This window comes from Pteropus vampyrus, unplaced genomic scaffold (genome assembly GCF_000151845.1).
Source record: "Pteropus vampyrus isolate Shadow unplaced genomic scaffold, Pvam_2.0 Scaffold206, whole genome shotgun sequence".
Classification (NCBI taxonomy): Eukaryota; Metazoa; Chordata; class Mammalia; order Chiroptera; family Pteropodidae; genus Pteropus; species Pteropus vampyrus.
In genome coordinates this window covers 364,199-381,591 of record NW_011888987.1, presented here as the reverse complement: position 1 = coordinate 381,591, position 17,393 = coordinate 364,199, and the positions used below count along the sequence as shown (strand labels likewise).

At 41.2% G+C, this 17,393-nt stretch overlaps 1 protein-coding gene across 4 annotated transcripts in view; it reads left to right on the top strand.

Moving 5' to 3' along the window:
• The window catches only part of CAV1 (caveolin 1), a 31,440-nt gene continuing 14,047 nt past the window's right edge, over positions 1-17,393 (top strand). The window contains exons 1-4 of one of the 4 annotated variants that reach the window (XM_023537958.1): positions 1-104; positions 1,478-1,642; positions 3,062-3,147; positions 4,957-5,032. In XM_023537958.1, coding sequence (XP_023393726.1) covers positions 75-104; positions 1,478-1,642; positions 3,062-3,147; positions 4,957-5,017 — 342 coding nt within the window. In that variant the 5' untranslated portion in view covers positions 1-74 and the 3' untranslated portion in view covers positions 5,018-5,032. Of the gene's footprint in view, positions 105-552; positions 802-1,322; positions 1,348-1,477; positions 1,643-3,061; positions 3,148-4,956; positions 5,033-17,393 lie in introns of those variants that run through there. The other 3 variants (XM_011372393.1, XM_011372394.2, XM_011372395.2) reach the window with 3 other exon arrangements.

Below are 17,393 nucleotides of genomic sequence, written 5' to 3'. Positions count from 1 at the left end.
AGATCTTCCTTCCTCAGTTCCCTTAAATCACAGGCCAGGGAAATCTCAGAGCCTTCATCCAGCCACCGGCCAGCATGTCTGGGGGCAAATACGTAGACTCCGAGGTAGGCTTGGGTGGGTGCGCGCCGGGCCCCGGGGCTCGCAAGGAGTGTCTGCTTCTGCTGTCTCCCACTCCAAATACTCCGACTGCTTTCCTTACCCCAGCCCGCTCTCGACTTCGGAGCACTCCTCTTGCGCTGGCACTGCTGCGGAATGGGCCTGGGCGGGGAGGTGAAGAGGAGGCAGGAATGTTCTGTGTTTTTCTTTTGGGAGGGGGCCTGGGGGTGAGGGCTAAGCTAGAGGGACACGGAAAAGGGAGTCCGAGTTCTGAAGCTGGGTCTTCGTGACGCGTTTTTTGGTGGGTCTCAGGTGCTGCCTTACTGCAGGACACCCCAAGGTGCGGCCCCTGCCTGCTGGGAGGCGGGGAGCTGGATCTCAGGGTGGTAGGTCATTCACCCGCAGTCCTGAGGACGGTCCCAGTGACTCCCCGCCAGGCGCCTGCCCCCGCGGGCCCCGACGATGGCGCGCGCGGTGTTTGCACTTTCCAAAGCTCTTAGGCCACCTCAAGAACTCTTCCCACATCTCGGCGCCTGACAAGGGTGTTTAGAGAGGGACGGACTTCCCTTCCCCCAACTATCACCACCCTTTCTAACCACCCTCCCACCCGGGTGTGGAGACCTCGTTATCCCAAACGCAGCTGCCGTCCGGCCACGGGTGCTCAGCCTGGGAGTGACCTGAGGGTGGATCCGGGGAGTTGCGCAGGTGAGATAACGTTCTAGGGAGTTTAGGGGATCTTAAACAAGGCTCCGCCCAGAGACGGGGCATGCTGTACTGTAACCACCACGGCAGGCGGTCGTGCCGTGGAGGGCAGAGGGAGGGTGGGAGACGCGGGCAGGTGCCAGGGAGACGCGGCCAGGAAGCAACGAAATAGGGACACTCCATGAATCAAGGGAGTTCAAACTGAATCTTAAGGATGAAGCTGGAAAGATTATGGAGAGAGAGGGAATGGGGTCCGGGGCGCAAAAATGGAGCAGGTGAAGCTCTCCAGTGAGGGAGAGGGACTGGAAAGAAGTCAGAGGTCCGGTCCCCCTCTGCTGGGGTCTCTGCGGGGTACCGCGGGCAGGGCGTGCGCTGGGCGGGGGCCGGGGCGGCAGGCGCGGCGGGGTTTGCCCTGACCCCTGGCGGCGGGCGGGGGAGGCAGGCGCTCCCTGCCTGGTACGGAGGGGTGTGGTGTCCTCTCCTCCATTCTCTTAAAAAGCTTGCGGCGCCAAGGAGTTTACTGAGCGCAGAGCCATTGCTGCAGAAGTGGTTAGTTCAATTTTGAGCCTCAAGGTTTGCTCCACCGCCAGGCTGACTTCTGATCACTTGTTTTTCTTTTTGAAAATTTCTTTCCACTGCCGGTGCCACTCTCCCTCTCCTGGCCGTCCGCCCTCTGCAGGGACATCTCTACACGGTTCCCATCCGGGAACAGGGCAACATCTACAAGCCCAACAACAAGGCCATGGCAGACGAAATGAACGAGAAGCAAGTGTACGACGTGCACACCAAGGAGATCGACTTGGTCAACCGCGACCCCAAGCATCTCAACGATGACGTGGTCAAGGTAAGTTGAGACCGCCAGCGAGGAAGGGACGTCTCCTGCCTGAGGGGACGCTGTCAGGCCTGGGACAGTTCTCCTCTGGCAAGCATCCTGTGCATCCATCTCTACCTTTGCTACACACATACCATTTTCTGGGCTTGATGTATTGGTGCTCCCGCGGTTGTCAGAAATGTCTCATCTCTCCTCCCCCCTCCTGCTGGTTAGTTCAGCTGGAATTTATCTGGTTTTGTAAGAGTTCATATAACTGCACTCTTCTCCTGGTAAATGAACCTCCTGATCTCAGCAACGGACATACCCGCACTCCTTAGAAGGGTTAGATGGTTACGCTACAAGTCTCCCTCTCTTCATTCCCAGGTTGAAAGTCCAGGGAAGAAGGGTGGTGCTCACTGCACATAGAATTAAAGCAGTAAGGTCATTTTGTAAGGTTTTGTGCCAAAGGCGAAAGACGTGATACAGAGTTGGCAGGTCCCCTCAGCTAAAATTAAGTACCTTGAAGTGATTTTCTTAAAAATAATAAAATGGGAAGAAATGCTTCTGATCAAAGACAAAGATTATACAAATGCATATACAGATATTTACTCATTGTGATTGATATGTACATATATATGGTATTTTAACTGAAAAAAACATGGCACTTATGCACAGTTAAGCAAATTTACAAAATCAAAAATAACGTGCCCCTCCTGATTTCTCCCAAAGATACTTCTAGTTAGGTGTGGAAAGTTGCTTCTTTAGTGACTATCTGCGTCAGCCTTCCCTGAGCTAATGGGACATTTGGGTTGGAGTTCTTCTTTATACTTTCCGGATGTGCTTGGTGATATTAAAATCAGGTTAATTGAACCAGTTATTGGCCAAACTTAGATTTGACTCTGCGGTCAGTTTTCTATTTCATTATGTTATTCAACTTTGACCATTTTAGCAAACCAAGTCAGAGGAATTTATTGTCTGAACCCATCTGGATTGTGAAGTCATGGGCCTGAGCCATCCTTGGCAAAGGGTTTTCTTTGAGGGGCCAGGAGAGCCAATGAAAGTCCCAGCCTGGAAGATAGACTGTGAAGACCCAGTTCTATCCAACCCCGGAGCAGCCAATGGGGTGCATGAGCAATTTCCACCCACCAGGCCTCCTATCCATGGATGGGAGGAGCTATAGTTCAGAGACTGTGTACATTTATGAATAATATATTTCAAAAAAGGGAACAATTTAATCTGTAACTGGAAGGAAAATGTAACTGTCAGCATTGACTCTCTTGGCTCACTGGTGGAGGAAAAAGGAAAATTGGAGCATTAGCAGGAATATTTAAAAGCAACAGCAATAATAAAAGTACCTTATAAACTGAAAATTAGAATTGCTAAAAGCTATTTACTAAAAATATTACCTTAACAGGGGTAAGGGCATTTTTGCTTTTTTCCCTTCTCATGTAGCTTTGGACAAGGAGAGATGCCAGGAAAAGAGGCAGATTTCAGAAAGGGCTGGCTTCACTGGAACCTCCCTGTTGTTCCATCGCAGGGTGAGTGGGGTTCCTGGAGCAAGCAAACCTCCCACATGAGTCAGAGAGGCCAGCAGTGTGGATGTGGGTCTCCACACATAGCATGACTAAATTGAGAAAGAAAGTCCCGCTGGGAAAAGATACTTCAACGCAGATGGAAAAAAAGACATACCAGGCTTAGAGGAAATAGCAGTTTACAAAATAGTATTTCAAAGAGCAAGTGTGAGGATCCTCATATTAAAGAAATTAAAGGGAAGAGTTAGAGCAAGTTTCTGCTGGCCTAGAGAAAGCAAACCCTGCCTACTTGCTCATAGAACTGTGAGCAAAACAAGACAGTCAAACAGAAAAATCTACCTTGAGAAGAATTTGGTAGGCCACGGTACTTATGTGCCCTGACTAAGGGGGACTTCAGAATGCCCTACAGAGGGAGACCCAAGGAGTGCTGTCTGCCAGTCGGGCTGGGAAAGGGGGCCTACGGCCTCCAGAGATTCTTAGTTCATAAATTTTTTCTTTGAGTCTAAGCACAAACATCATGACTGAAACAAGGATGATCCTCTCCATGTTACCATGACGGTAAATAATAAATTTTTCCTATATTTTATTTTGACAACATAGACTTCTTAAAATAATAAAGGCATCCAAAGCTTCGTTATTAATGCGTGGTAGTTTAAAACTGCACGTGATCATAAACAGTGATCAACTGAATCTACTATCGAAGGTACCAAATCAGGTACAGAAAGTTCTGTTCTAAAGGCAAGCAGCTCTGTAAAAAGGGCTTTATCCGATTCTGTAGTCACTAGCCACCGTGGCTATTTACATTTAAATTTCAAGTAATTTAAGTTAAATACAATTAAAAATTCAGTTCTTCAGTCATACTAGCCCCATTTTGAGTCCTCAGCACATGAAGCTAGTGGCTTCTGTGTTGGACAGCATAGAAATAAAACATTTCCATGACAGTCATGGAAGTCACTATTGGACAGAACCAGTCGAGAGTGTTCCCTGCATTTTAAAAAGCTTCCTATATCAAGTTTAGAAAAACAACTCTAGATGGAGAAGAAATTAAACCCTGATGACAGTGTGAGGTACAGCATAGTACTCTCTCAGTCTCATTAAACAGCTATTTGGGGAAGAAAAGAAAACTCAGAAACTAGGTGTGTCATGAATTTATATTTCAAGAAGGTGGAATATTATTATCTATTCTACTGGTGATAAAGAGATGAATTAGTCTATACCATTTAGTTCCATTACATTGGTTTCTTACCTTACTAAAGGTTTGCTGCATCATATTGTGAGATAACTGTGCAGACATTTATGTAAAAGATTGTAGGCTATGAATGCTTTTCAAAATTTCCTCTAATTAAAGTGATCACAACTTCAGACCCTTCATTCTCCCTCTAAAATTTCTATATCTTCTTCTTGTGTTCACATTTTCATTCATGTTTATTATGTACTTATTTAGAATTTGTAAATAAATAACATGGCTTCAAATGTATGGTTCTGATATCATATTAGCCATTGATGCATTCATTTATTAAAGTCTTATCATAAGCTAAACTAAACACTGTGCTACATACTACAAAGGATAATTTCTAACGTAAGTTCTAGCAATCACAAAGATTAGCGTTAATGAATGAGACAAGATGCATACAGGTAAAAAGTTTTTAAAAACACACACACAGTATCACAACAGTAAGTCACTGCCAAATGGTAACTAATGGATTCTTTTTTACTTTGACTGCCAGGAAACATATAACTAGATTTTAAGTTTCATTAACCCATGTTACTTATTCTCTCTCACATATGATTTTAAATTTTCACTTTCTTTTTCAGTTGGGATGCTGTTTTATGTGGTCTCTATTTTAAGCCCTCTCATTCCTTATTTTGGAAATAGACCAAATATATACTAAATCAAATATATAATAAATCAAAAGTAAGTAGTATTAAATATTGCATAATAAAAAGGTTTATAAAAAGTGTTATTAATTATCTTAATCTTGGTAATCTTTCTACAATGTAGATGTATATCAAATGATTATTGTACACTTTAAGTATATATAATTATATTTGTCAATCCTCAATAAAGTTTTTTTTTTTTTAAGTGAATGGTATTGATATTAAGTGTTAGGGAGGGTAGGGCATTAGAGTGAGAGAAGGAAGGATGCATTAGAGATAGTTTAACACAGAAGAGCATGAAGGAGATGCAATCTGAGTTGAGTCATAAAGGATAGATGAAATGCAAATAGCTGAGAAAGGCACAGGGCATTCATTCTAAATGAGCAAAGCACGGAAATGGAAATGTCTCACTCAGGGCATGAGCCTGAAAAGTTTAGTAGCCTATTTGGATTGGATTTAGAGTTCATGTGGCAGCGTGGTAGGTCATAAAGATGGAAAGACTTATCAGGTCAGATGGCAGAGTCCTGAATCCAGTACTCATGATAAATTTTTACTTTATCATGTCAGCAGTAAAAAAACAGGAAGACTTCAAGCATGAGGATAGTATGATGAAGGTCAGCTTTTTGGAAGATGAGTGGGTAAGGTATAGGATGTAATAACACATAGCCAGTCTGGATGAGCAGAGAATAGTTATGATGTAATTGCATGGTGGTCCAGATATGGAATGTGAAGGACAGTATATAATGGCATTGGGGATAAAACTACATAAAAGCACAAAATGACAGAATTTTAGAATTAGAAGGGAACATAATGGTTATACCAGGCTAAGCTCCAATTTCCCTTTTTTAACATTAAGAGAAATTTAACAGCTGACAAAGTTTAAAATTTTATCCCTGTTTTCACATGGTTACTTTCCAAAACAGATATTTTGAAATGTATCACAATAGAAGAATAGACAAGATTATGTGATTCTCATGAAATATTGTCATGAGAGGAGAAATTAGTTGAGATGATTCTGAGGTTAGCTCTAAGACAAATAAAGACATCAGATAGGAGCTCTTGGGTAGAAAGTAAAAAATGCATTTGTAACTTTCTTTTCTAAAGCTTGAATGTAATGATTCTTAAATATACACGAACTTTTTTTTTATCATTCAAGAAAAGGCATACACATTGTAATCAGATCTGTTTTGGTTTTAAAATAATGGACTCTGTGATCCCTTTGAACTAGAAAGCATTCTAGAGAGCTTAACGATTAATATCAATATAATAGTAATTTTTAATTGTATATTTATTTGATATACCTATAATCACAGCATAACATCTAAAAGATCAGATTATCTCAAAACACTCAGCACCATGGTAATGTTCTCTTCTGTTGGGGCTGGTATCAGGTTTGCTTGTCCGTTTGTTTGTTTAGGAGATAGCACCACAAGATGGTGATTGATATTCTGCCACATATGGCATGGATTCAGAATCCTCAGCTTGTAAAGGAGTATTATGGTCATCTTCAGTGGGAAATTATTCTCACATCACTGAGCAAAGAATGATACTAAAATGATGGATATTATTTATTCTTAAGCATCTGAAACAATTTCGAGTTCAGCTAACAATGCTGTACATTTTAAATGCTTATTGAAAGTCTTTTTACTTCTCTACCTGTTCATCGTGCTCAAAAACATTAAAGAATTAGCTCAATTTTGGTTCTAACTGAATAAAATATTATATTGTTTATTAAATATGAAGACAAGAAACACCAAATACCCTTGAATTATGAAAAAGTTCACAATGCGGATAATTCTTCCAATTAACAACAATGATGGCTACATTTTAAAGGGGGTTAAAGTAAGAACAGCTGCAATAGTAAGCAGCATCTGGAAAGTCCAGTAATTTCTAAAACCACCTGCTTATGTGTTTTACCCACTCAAGTCCATAATATAACGGACACTTTCATATTCCAAATGAAACCGCTTTTCATTTGCCCTAGTTTCAACATAGGTCCTCTGTGATGAAATGCCTAGAGAGAGCTGGTCCTAGGAGAACAGGGCTGCAGGCATTGACCTGTGGGGCTGTGGGCCCTTTCATGATTCAACTGACTGGGTTTGCAGTAAAGAAAGGGCGGAGCTGCTATTTTCTTACAAAAATGGTTTGTGCCAAGAAACATACTTTTTTCTCCCACATGCTGGACTATATATATATAATCTTCATTACGGTACACAAAGGCCCTGGAGAAAAAGATTTGCATACCGTCCTTTTTTTAAAAAGAAGTTCCTTAAAAAGAAGCCCTCAGCCTCTAGAATGTCCCTAACACATAAGTGCCCAGAGGCATCTTGATAGCGTAGAAAAGAGTATTGTGCCACGATAAGAAAAGATATTTTCACAACTTTTGCAACTTTTTCTCTAAAACTTGAATGTAATGATTCTTAAATATGCCTACACAAAATTTTTTTTTCTTTTTCAGTCAGGAAAAGGCATGCTCATAGTAATCAGATCAATTTGGGTTTCAAAATAAGAACCTAATGCTTTTGTGGTCTCTTTCGACTAGAAAGTGTCTATTCCTGTTAGTGTGGGACTGGACACAAGGAAGGCGTGGGGAAGGATGTCAACAGATTTCTCTTCCTCAGTAGTCCCTGAGAGTTCTGCTTATAAATAGGGAGCAAACTTGTTTGGGTAACAAAAGTTAATAAACACCCACCGTAAGAATATTTGGGGCAAACTATTTTATGTTTTTACGCAATTTCTCTAACTGTAATTAAAAGAATGAGAGTCATTCTCATATAATAGCATTCCCTTCCAAAGCTATTCACCTTACGATAAATGATTATTATACATCTACTATTACGTGCCAGGGGCTACAATAAAGACGGAGATAGGAGCACTGCCCACACAGAGTTATGGCTATCTCCTTGCCTCTCTTCATACAGGTTTCTTTGAAAACTTTTACTGAAATTCCTTTAGTATTGTCTGTTAAAACTTATAAACTTCAGGGCTTAGTTCAAAAAAAAAGTCTCATCTCTAATGCTTTGAATTGTTCCTGAGCCAGTAAATAAGGCTTGGGCAAAATGAGAAACATATTTTTAAAATAATTTGCCCTGTTTTGGTCCTATAAAAAGTTGTAATAAAATTATAGACAATATTTTTCGGTTCTCTAATAGTCTTTCTTCCCATATTGGTGCTCAATTTCTAATCTTCCTATTGAAAATTTGGAAATTTCAGCCCTTTTAAAACCTCATAGCCTCTTTACAAATCCAAGAGGGCTTTCAAATCCAGCTGGACATCGGAATCACCAGAGGAATTTTTTTAAATGCAGATGCCAGGGCCCATTACATATCTACTAAATTAGCATATCTAGGAATGGGCCCTAAGGATCTATGATTTTCAAAGCTCCCTTGATGATGACCTTTGTGAAGTCAGGTTTAGAAGTAATTGCACCCAAGTTTGGCTTAAAGATATATACCCTGGATGGTGTATATAGTTCCACCCTACAATGACAGATGAATCACGTTGTATAGTTCCAGATGTTCATCCTGCCAGAAGAATACTTGAGGATCCAGCTAGTTTAAACCATGCCAGGGAATTTGGAAACACTATAGAGGTTTCCCAAACCAGCCCTGCTCACTGGCCCTCTATCCTTTGAGGCCACTTTGGGTTATAGCCAGCTGTAGGCTCAGAACCTCATATGTCCTAGTTGTCCCATACAGACCAGTTAATACTGACCAGCCCTGAGTAATCACTAACAGTGCCCCCTTTCATGCTCAGAAGTGTCCCAGATGGAAAGAAAAATTATATGGTCACGAATGAATTGACAATTACCTGTCACTGATTCTTCTACCTGAAAGGCACTGGAAATCCCTATTCTTAGTTGAAAGGGCAAAATTTCCAAATTGCAGACATGTCATGCTTTTCTTTCCTCTCCACTCTCTGATGTGACCTCTCTCCTGCCCTTCATCATCACTGCCATCAGGCTGCACTGTCATTTGGAGGAGGAGCCTTTAGCAGCCAAACTACTGTACCCTCAGGCCTTAGTTTCTCTCCTTGCATCACAGGGTTAATAAAACAGACATTCTTCTATTGCATATTTTGTCATCTACTCAATCAATGAGTAAAATGTTTAAAATAGTTTAAACTATTTTTCAGGAAACAAAAATGGCATGCTTTCACATGAATCTTTGTTTAGGGTGGGAGAATTGTTTTTAATTTTGTCTTAAAGGAAATCTGCATGATCCATGTACTATGTGACTACCAAGGGAATTAGCGGGTACAACGGATTTACACCTGCACAGAATGCATATTTCCTGCCTCTTGTGGGAATGATGTTGCTGTTTTAGATGTAAAATACATCTTGTTTTCTTTACTGAAACTTGAGAAAATGTCTCTTGTTGGTCATTATTTGATGGCACGGGAAGTCTATATTGCTAAGTACACTGCCAAGCTTCCCCTGAGCCACTCTCAGCTGTTTAGGTGATAAAGAGCAAGGCACAATGCATTTGGATAGTGTGTATATGTGCTTAATCTCATAGCAATTTAAAAGTAAAAAATTTTAAAAGTGTATTCAATATACAAACTTTTCCTGAGCCCAGCAGGAACATTACAGTACAAATGGACGTTGATAGATTCTGTATAAAAAGGTAAATTCTATCTAGCTATTGCACTGGGTCATATCATGTATGGTACAGGTATCAAACACATTTTCTCATTTACGACGATGAACTGGAAAAGATGCCTATTTCTGGACTATTTTCTCAAGTAGTGAGAAAGTAAGATTGGGAGGAAAAGAAGCAAAAAATCGCAAGGCTCCTTCTCTCTGCCCTGCCACTCACTCTGTGCCGGACCGAGCTTTGCACATCCCAACTTCAGGATCCCTGCATCCGTTGCTTTACACAGTGCTGCCATGTCTGGTGATGCACTCAGGTTCAGGCATTGACTATTAACTCAATGCTTCTGCCCCCAAGGGGTTTAGAGTTTAATGGGGAAGCCCATATGTAACGAATCTGAGTGAGGTCATGTAACTAAGGGACGGGCCACAACTGGGCACAAAGCAGAGAATTCTCAGCAGTCTCCAAAGCCAAACATGTGTTCACCAGACACTAGAGACAGTAAAAGGGATCCAGTTAGAGCAGCAGTCCCCAACTTTTTTGGCACCAGGGACTGGTGCTCCTATGCGAATCTACTGCCTGATGATCTGAGGTGGAGCTGAGGCAGTGATGCTAAGTGCTGGGGAGAGGCTGCAAATACAGTTGAAGCTTTGCTTGCTTGCCTGCTGCTCACCTCCTGCTGTGTAGCCTGGTTCCTAACAGGCCACAGACCAGTACCGTCTGCGGCCCGGGGGCAGGGCGGGGGCGGGGCTGGGGACCCCTGTAGTAGAGGGAACAGCTGGAGCAAAGGCCCAGAGACCTGAGAGTAACTGGCATTCTCTGGAGACCAGTGGCAGGTCAGCGTGGCCAGAATAAAGGACATAAGCAGGAGCCATTTATCATCAGTGTTTTTGTGCCCAGCCAAGGCATTTGTTCCCTTGTGGACCACAGTGACCCACCTAGGCAATTTTAGGCCACAAATTGACCTGATGACATATGGCCTATATTAATAGAAAGGCCTAACTTCAGTGCAATGGATGAAACCAAGGGGTGCTAAATGTACAGGTAGGGGAGAAACAGGAGAGGGTCTGTTTCCTCCACCACTTCCTACAGGCTAGCTCAGTGGTACAGATTACTTACTCCTCCAATGGCCCTTTGAAGAGGGTGCTATTATTATTACCCACCATCATATTCATTTTGCAGATAAAGAAACTCAGGCTTAGCCATTTGCTCAGGATTACATAGGTAGGAGGTGGTAAGGTCAGAGTTAGAACCCAGATAGTGAGGACCCAGGGCCCAGGTTCTTAAGTACGTGCTCCAGTGCCTCTCTGTAATAATTGGCCATGACCCAAGCAGACAGTGATGTCACTATTGTGCCGAAAAGATGACTGTATTTCAACAGCAGGTGGGCATCGTTTGGCAAGAGGAATTCCAGAAGTCTGTTTTCAGAATGATGAGCCTATAGTTCTAAGATCAGATTCTAGGTCCTGGCAGTGGGTTGGAGAAAGGAGAGAAGGACCAATGTAAAGATGAAGGTAAAACCCCAGACCTTAGGAAGTGTGCAGTCTGGGTGAGTTCTGAACAAGGCAGGGATGGTCAAGTCCCAAAGACCAAAAGTGAGGTACGAAGTGGGGGCATGGTCTCAGTGATTAGAAGTAGAATACACTCTCAGAACCAGACAAGCTTCAATTCTGGTTTGCGTTGAATCTCCTGAGTCTTTAAAGCACTCTGTCTGCCCAGGATGGCCACAGTGCCATGGGGTGCAGCTGGTCCTGCCTGAATGTGCAGGAGAGGTAGGATGTCAGAGAAAGAAGCAAGGCCTCATAGGAACTTTGCATTTACAGCTTTTTTAAAGGCTTTTGGTTTGCCTGTTGGTTTTCTACAGACTTTTGTGCCATTACAGCAGTACACTGTAAAAATAGGAAACAATTGAGAAAAATCTTAGTCTTATGCTAGTGGAAGGAATGCCTATTCAATCCTGAAAGTGGTTTCTCTGAGACTTCCTCCCTAGTAATTACGTATTTGTTCTCAAAAACAAATGCCAGAAGTAAGGAACAGACTTAATAGTGCATTTTACAAGGCACCATTAATCTCTCAGAAGAACAATTAAATCATGGCTCACTGCTTGCCTATACTTTCTGTACATTCGCAATAATAAATATAGCTGGAAATGGGCATATCAGAATATGTCAAGGAAATAGAATTGCATTCATTGGCTTTCATCGCCAATTATTCTGGTTAGGCCAACAGAGCTCTCTTCCTCACCTGCTCCTGAACACCAGGCTTTTTAGTAGGGAAAAAAAATGATTTGTCCAGAACAGTTCATAACTACCAGTTCACTCAACTGTTTTTGGTAAGCCAGTCTGCTACTCTAGTTATAAAAGTAGGAATTGGAGTCATTTTCAGACAATGTGCTCCCCAGAAAGGCCATTCAACAACTATTTAGGAAGCACTGACTCCACACCAGGCAAGGAGAATGCCACGAGCCCTGCTGCATAACTGACAGCCGCGGCCACCTGCCAAGGCTCGCCTCAGGTTATCTGGGCTTCTGTCACCTTTCCTTGACCGCCTTTATCAGAAATGGTCTTCTCTCCTCTTGGCTTCTACCACATTTTGTTTTTATTTCTATTTTAGCCTGTATCAAAGCCTTCTGAGTATTCTGCTTCTCTTTCCTCATTTCTCTTCTCACTTCATGCCTGAATCCCTGAAAGCCATCCACCGCCCACCCCAGGGCCCCAACTGAGTCTGTAGTCAGGAAATGGACGCCAAATGGAATCTGCTGAAAAAAATCTGAACTCTTATGTAAGTAACCGAAGGTCTCCTGTGAGCAAAAAAACGGTGTCTTCCTTTGCCCCTTTTCTCTATAAAAGCCACATTTAAAATCTTGTAAGAAAAAAAAAGTCAAAATAATTAATAAAGAAATCCAAAACATTCACTCTGTTTACTAAGATAAAGAGATAACATCTTCTATTATGTGTACACATTAAGATTTTTGTTTTAATTTCCAGTTTGAGGACGACACACATAATGTGTCTCCCAAGGCTTTCAGTAAGCAGGCTGTGGCATCTCGGGGCCTAAAGGATAAGGCTAACCTCCTAGGTATCAAGGGGCCAGGGCAGGCCGCATGAGAAGTCCCCAGTAAGACCCCACCCCACCCCAACCCCTACCCCTGCCGTGTGCCCCTAGGCAATGGCAAATGGCAGAGGAATGACTAGGTCAGGAGACAGTCAGAGGGAAAAATCCAAAACTTTCCACGCTTCTTCTTTCTTTTTGGCTTTACGACGTCTAGATGTTAAGTACACGGAGCTCTGGAGCTCTGAGGTTTTACTCACTGGGAGGTGGCGACCATTAATCCACTTTTCCAACTGCAGAGATGTTTCTTTGTACCTCAGAGGTGGTCTCCCATAGATCTCAGATGTCTCCTCAAGAAAAATAAAACAAAACAGGCAAATACTTAAGTGTGTCTCGAAGGGGTTAGACATCACTCATTTTATTATTGATATCTGTGCCAAGTGAATTATTAGCTCCCTTTTCAGATGTGTTTCTTTTTCTCATCTCCTGTGATAGGAGGTGGATTTATTGTAATATGTACAAAAGTTAAGATTTGTCACTTTGACCCCCAATTGTTTCCTTATCAACAAGCTAAATATAGGAAATCAGGATCATTATTCAGTTAAGAATAGGTAGGAGCAGGAAGTAGCCAAAAGAAAAGGGTGATGATGTGTAATGTGAATTTTAGGTGTGATTGGTATCTGACATACAGCCAGGAACGCAGTCCTTGCACAGTTATATTTTATCAATGACTAGAATGAATAAGTTAAGAGGACTCTCAACTTACAAATGACGCCAATTACAATGACCTTGTTAGCATCTGTGATAAAAATAACATCAAAGTGATTTTGACAAATTACAAATAGCCCATAAAAATAAGATAAAGACCAATACAAAGTAAGATATGTTTTACAAGCAGAAACAAAATGTAGAAATAGTAGGAAAACAAATAGGTAAATATGTAAAAAATAAGAAAATATCAGGAAAAGGTTGTCATTTCCATGGGAGCTTGTGATGTGGAAAACCAAAATGTTTGGTGAGCATAATGGATATGGAATCCCTTGTAATAATTCCACACCCTCCAAGGGACCAAGTTCTCCAGAGTGAAAATCATTACTGTAAACTTGCTCTTAAATGCACCCACCACACTCCATACCCCCTAGGAATATAAGGTACCCAAACTAAGTCTGCCAATTGTTCCTAAATATTAAACATCTCAATAATTTAATAATATTTTAAAGGAAGCATACGAATGGAATCGAAAAGAGAAATGTCATAAACAAGATTCTCTACTTTATTTGTTAGTGATTAGACTTATTAAGAATGAATTCCTGGTTAGATCTTATGAGGGAGGTAAAGATGCTGGAAAGATCCTAGGGAAGAGCTAAAGGAAGGAGAAAAGGGAAGAAAGAGACCCCTCAGGTGTGGCTGGGAAGAGACTGTTTTGGCTGGATGATTTGTTAGAAGAGATGGAAGGTAACATGGAATGACAACTGCCTTTGGTTTTGCCTGGTTATTATGAGACTTGCAAGAAAAATACTGCTAAGACACAATCACCATCCAGACAAGGAAAAAGGAGGAAAAGGTGTACGCTTAGTAGTTTTTTTGTTTTTTTTTCTTTTAAGTGTTAATTTACATGGGAGAAGAAATATCAAGTAATGAATGAGTAGTTAATTTTAGGAAGGTGTCACAAGGGGTTATTTTATAATAGTTGTGTGTTAAATTCCTTACTTGCCTGTGTAACTTCTCCAATCCTTCTACCACTACAATTACAATTTAGTGTATGACAACATTGACGCACAGCCTCATAATTAAGCATAGGTGTACGTATGAACACTCTTCTCTATTCCAGCAGGATACCTAGTTTGTCTGGGGGCAAAGAGAAGTTGCTGTGGCAACTTAACAGTGGTTGAGAATGCGGGTGGTAAACATCTGAAAGTAGAACACTGCAAAATGCATGCATTGTATGTACCAAAAGGTCAGTATGAAACATTATCTTTTTGGCAAGCCTGCCCATCCACTCCCTCCTACGCGTTGCATATTCACACAATTTTGCAGCTTGTATAAACCCCTATTGTGATTTAAACTCATGAGAGAGTGTGGTTTCTGTAAAGGGTGGCTGTTTGGTTACTTTAGACCAGTGGTTCTGTACCCTGGCTGCAAATCATCTGGGGAATGTTTAAAAATACTGTTGTGCACACCCCATTCCTAGAAATTTTGATTGAATTGGTCTATGATGGGGCCCAAGCCTGTGTATTATTATTTTTCTTTTTTCAAAGCTCCCCAGGCAATGGTAATGTACAGCCGGAATTGAGTCTCATTTAGACTCTCAGAATTTCTTAATAATAAAACTGTACCATGATAAAACTTTTAGGACCATAAGGGCACAGTGAGAAAATTAATGCTTCTCTATGTCCTCATTTAGGAGAGTCCTTAGCATGTTATTGAAAAATGATATTTGTCACTCGAATTCCTATTACAAAAATACTTTCTGGAACTCTACTGTAGCAACTGTATTGGACTTCGTATGTAGGTATAAATCACATGTCACTTAGGTAATCTAATCTTGTCGTTTTCCCCTTTCCTTTCCTCACCCTTTTTATTCCCCAAGAGGAAAATCAACTGGTGTCAGAATGTCATTTCCATCCCCTTTTTTCTACCTGGGTTCATGGCTCAGACATACTAGGAATGGAACTGACAACATGCATTATTTTTTCCAAATGGTACAACAAAATTCCTGTGTTGCCAGTGGCCACAAGAAGCTTCACTGGACCTAGGAACAGGCAGGCATCCTTCATTTATCCAGTGCCTGGCAGAGAGGAGAGGCCCCCAAGTCACTGAGAAGTGCTTTCTGATGCCAGTCACTCAGAACAGAGTAAGTCTCCTGGACACTGATGCTGAGTCTTATTTGGGCCTTGGAAAAGTCACTTGTACCATCTAGACAGCAGTTTCTCCATCTAGAGCAAACAAGAACTTGAAATTAAAGATCTCTAAGTCACTTTTATTTCTAAAATCTTTGATTTTGATTGACTAGTATTCATAAAAGAATAGAAGCCTATAAAAGATCTTCCTAGACTTTACCAATTGTCATTCTCACTCTTAATATTCAGGCTATGGGACTTAAATCATCTTTGAAATACCAAACTATCAACAGATGGCATGCTGACTGCAAATATACCTCAAATAAACATTTAGTGCTGAAGATCAAGAGCTGGAGTTCATTTTCCCTTCTCGTCTGGGCTCAGAACTCTGTGGTCTTCCCTTTTACTGCCATTGCCTCCAAATTGGCTGTTTGTGTTCCGAGATGGATCAGAAAATCAGTTCCAAAGTTGGTTACAAGCTTTCAGTAATTTTTTTTTTATAACCAACCAATTCCTTAGTTCATATAACAGAGAAGTGCATAATTACTTGCAACTTTAGTTAGCCCAATGGTCTTAAAGAGGTCTAGCTAAAAAGAATATGCTTAGACTTTCTGAGTGCTGACAGTTGTCAAATTCACCTAGTTCATGTGGCCACATTTCTGAAGTTCTTTTAACAGGCCATCTGTGAGCAATAGGATCAGATGACTAAGAACTAAAGGGCAGAAGCACTATTAATTTGAATCAGATTTTCCCATTACCCAGCTATAAAGAGTTTGTGTTTCTCTGACCCTTATAAAGTTTAGCAGTGAGGGACCTGTATGGTTTTAATCCCATCACTTAGCACCCCAGCTGTATCATTCTGAGGGTAAACATAAAGTTATTTGAATTCCAGACCACCTGAACATTCTTAGGGAACTCATCAGCTCCCTAAACAAAGCTATGTCAAAATTTGTAGTTTTAACCGGAATTTCATGGTAAGCAGAAACGGAATTATCAGTCTTCCCTGTCACCTTTTGTTCACTCTTTTACCAATATTACTGTGACTGGGTTAGAATAAATGATTGCAATCAATGAATGCAATTAGTAACCCTTCAGCTGGATAATAACACATTCAGAACTTTCTTAAAGGAGATATTATCAGGTTGGTGCTCTTTTAAATAGAAGAAATATCTTAGCAAATGATAGCATTCATTCATTCATTCATTCATTCAACAAATATTAATTGAATACCTTCCAAGAAGCATAGAGTCTAGTAGCAGAAAACACACACACACACACACACACACACACGCATACCATTAAATGTGTGTGATAGGGCGGATAGAAAAAACATCCAGGTGAGAAGAAGGGTGGGGACCAGAAAGAAGTCTTTGAAGAAAGAACATTTAGGTTAAGATATTATGAATAACTGAGAGTTAGTCAAGTGAAGAGCGATGGAGGACGTGTTCCAAGCAAAACCAGCCTCGAGTAGGAAGGCCTCAAAGCAGGAAAGGCCTTGAGCCTTTGTCCTAGGAAAAATTATTCAAGATTCCAGTCTAAATTTAAGAGGTTAGTGACCTGGTGAGGTGTAAGAAAGTAACTCCCTCTATTATCTTAAAAATAAAGGAGTACACCGTGGAAGGACACCGCACCTCCTCGGTTATGATTACTGAGTGAACCTGAGCAGCCAGAGGCACTGTCCCCTTTCCAAATCACACAGAGCCAGCTTATCAGTCCTGTCCCAGATATGTTTTCTCATTTCATTTATTCCATCTTCAAAAAGTAGTTGCTTCATAAATACTGAACGAATGAATGAATGAACTTACGAGGCCACAGTACTACAAATAAAAACTTCTTGCAATATAGTAAGCAAGCATTCTAGGCTATAAATATTTCTAAATTTCATGTCCTA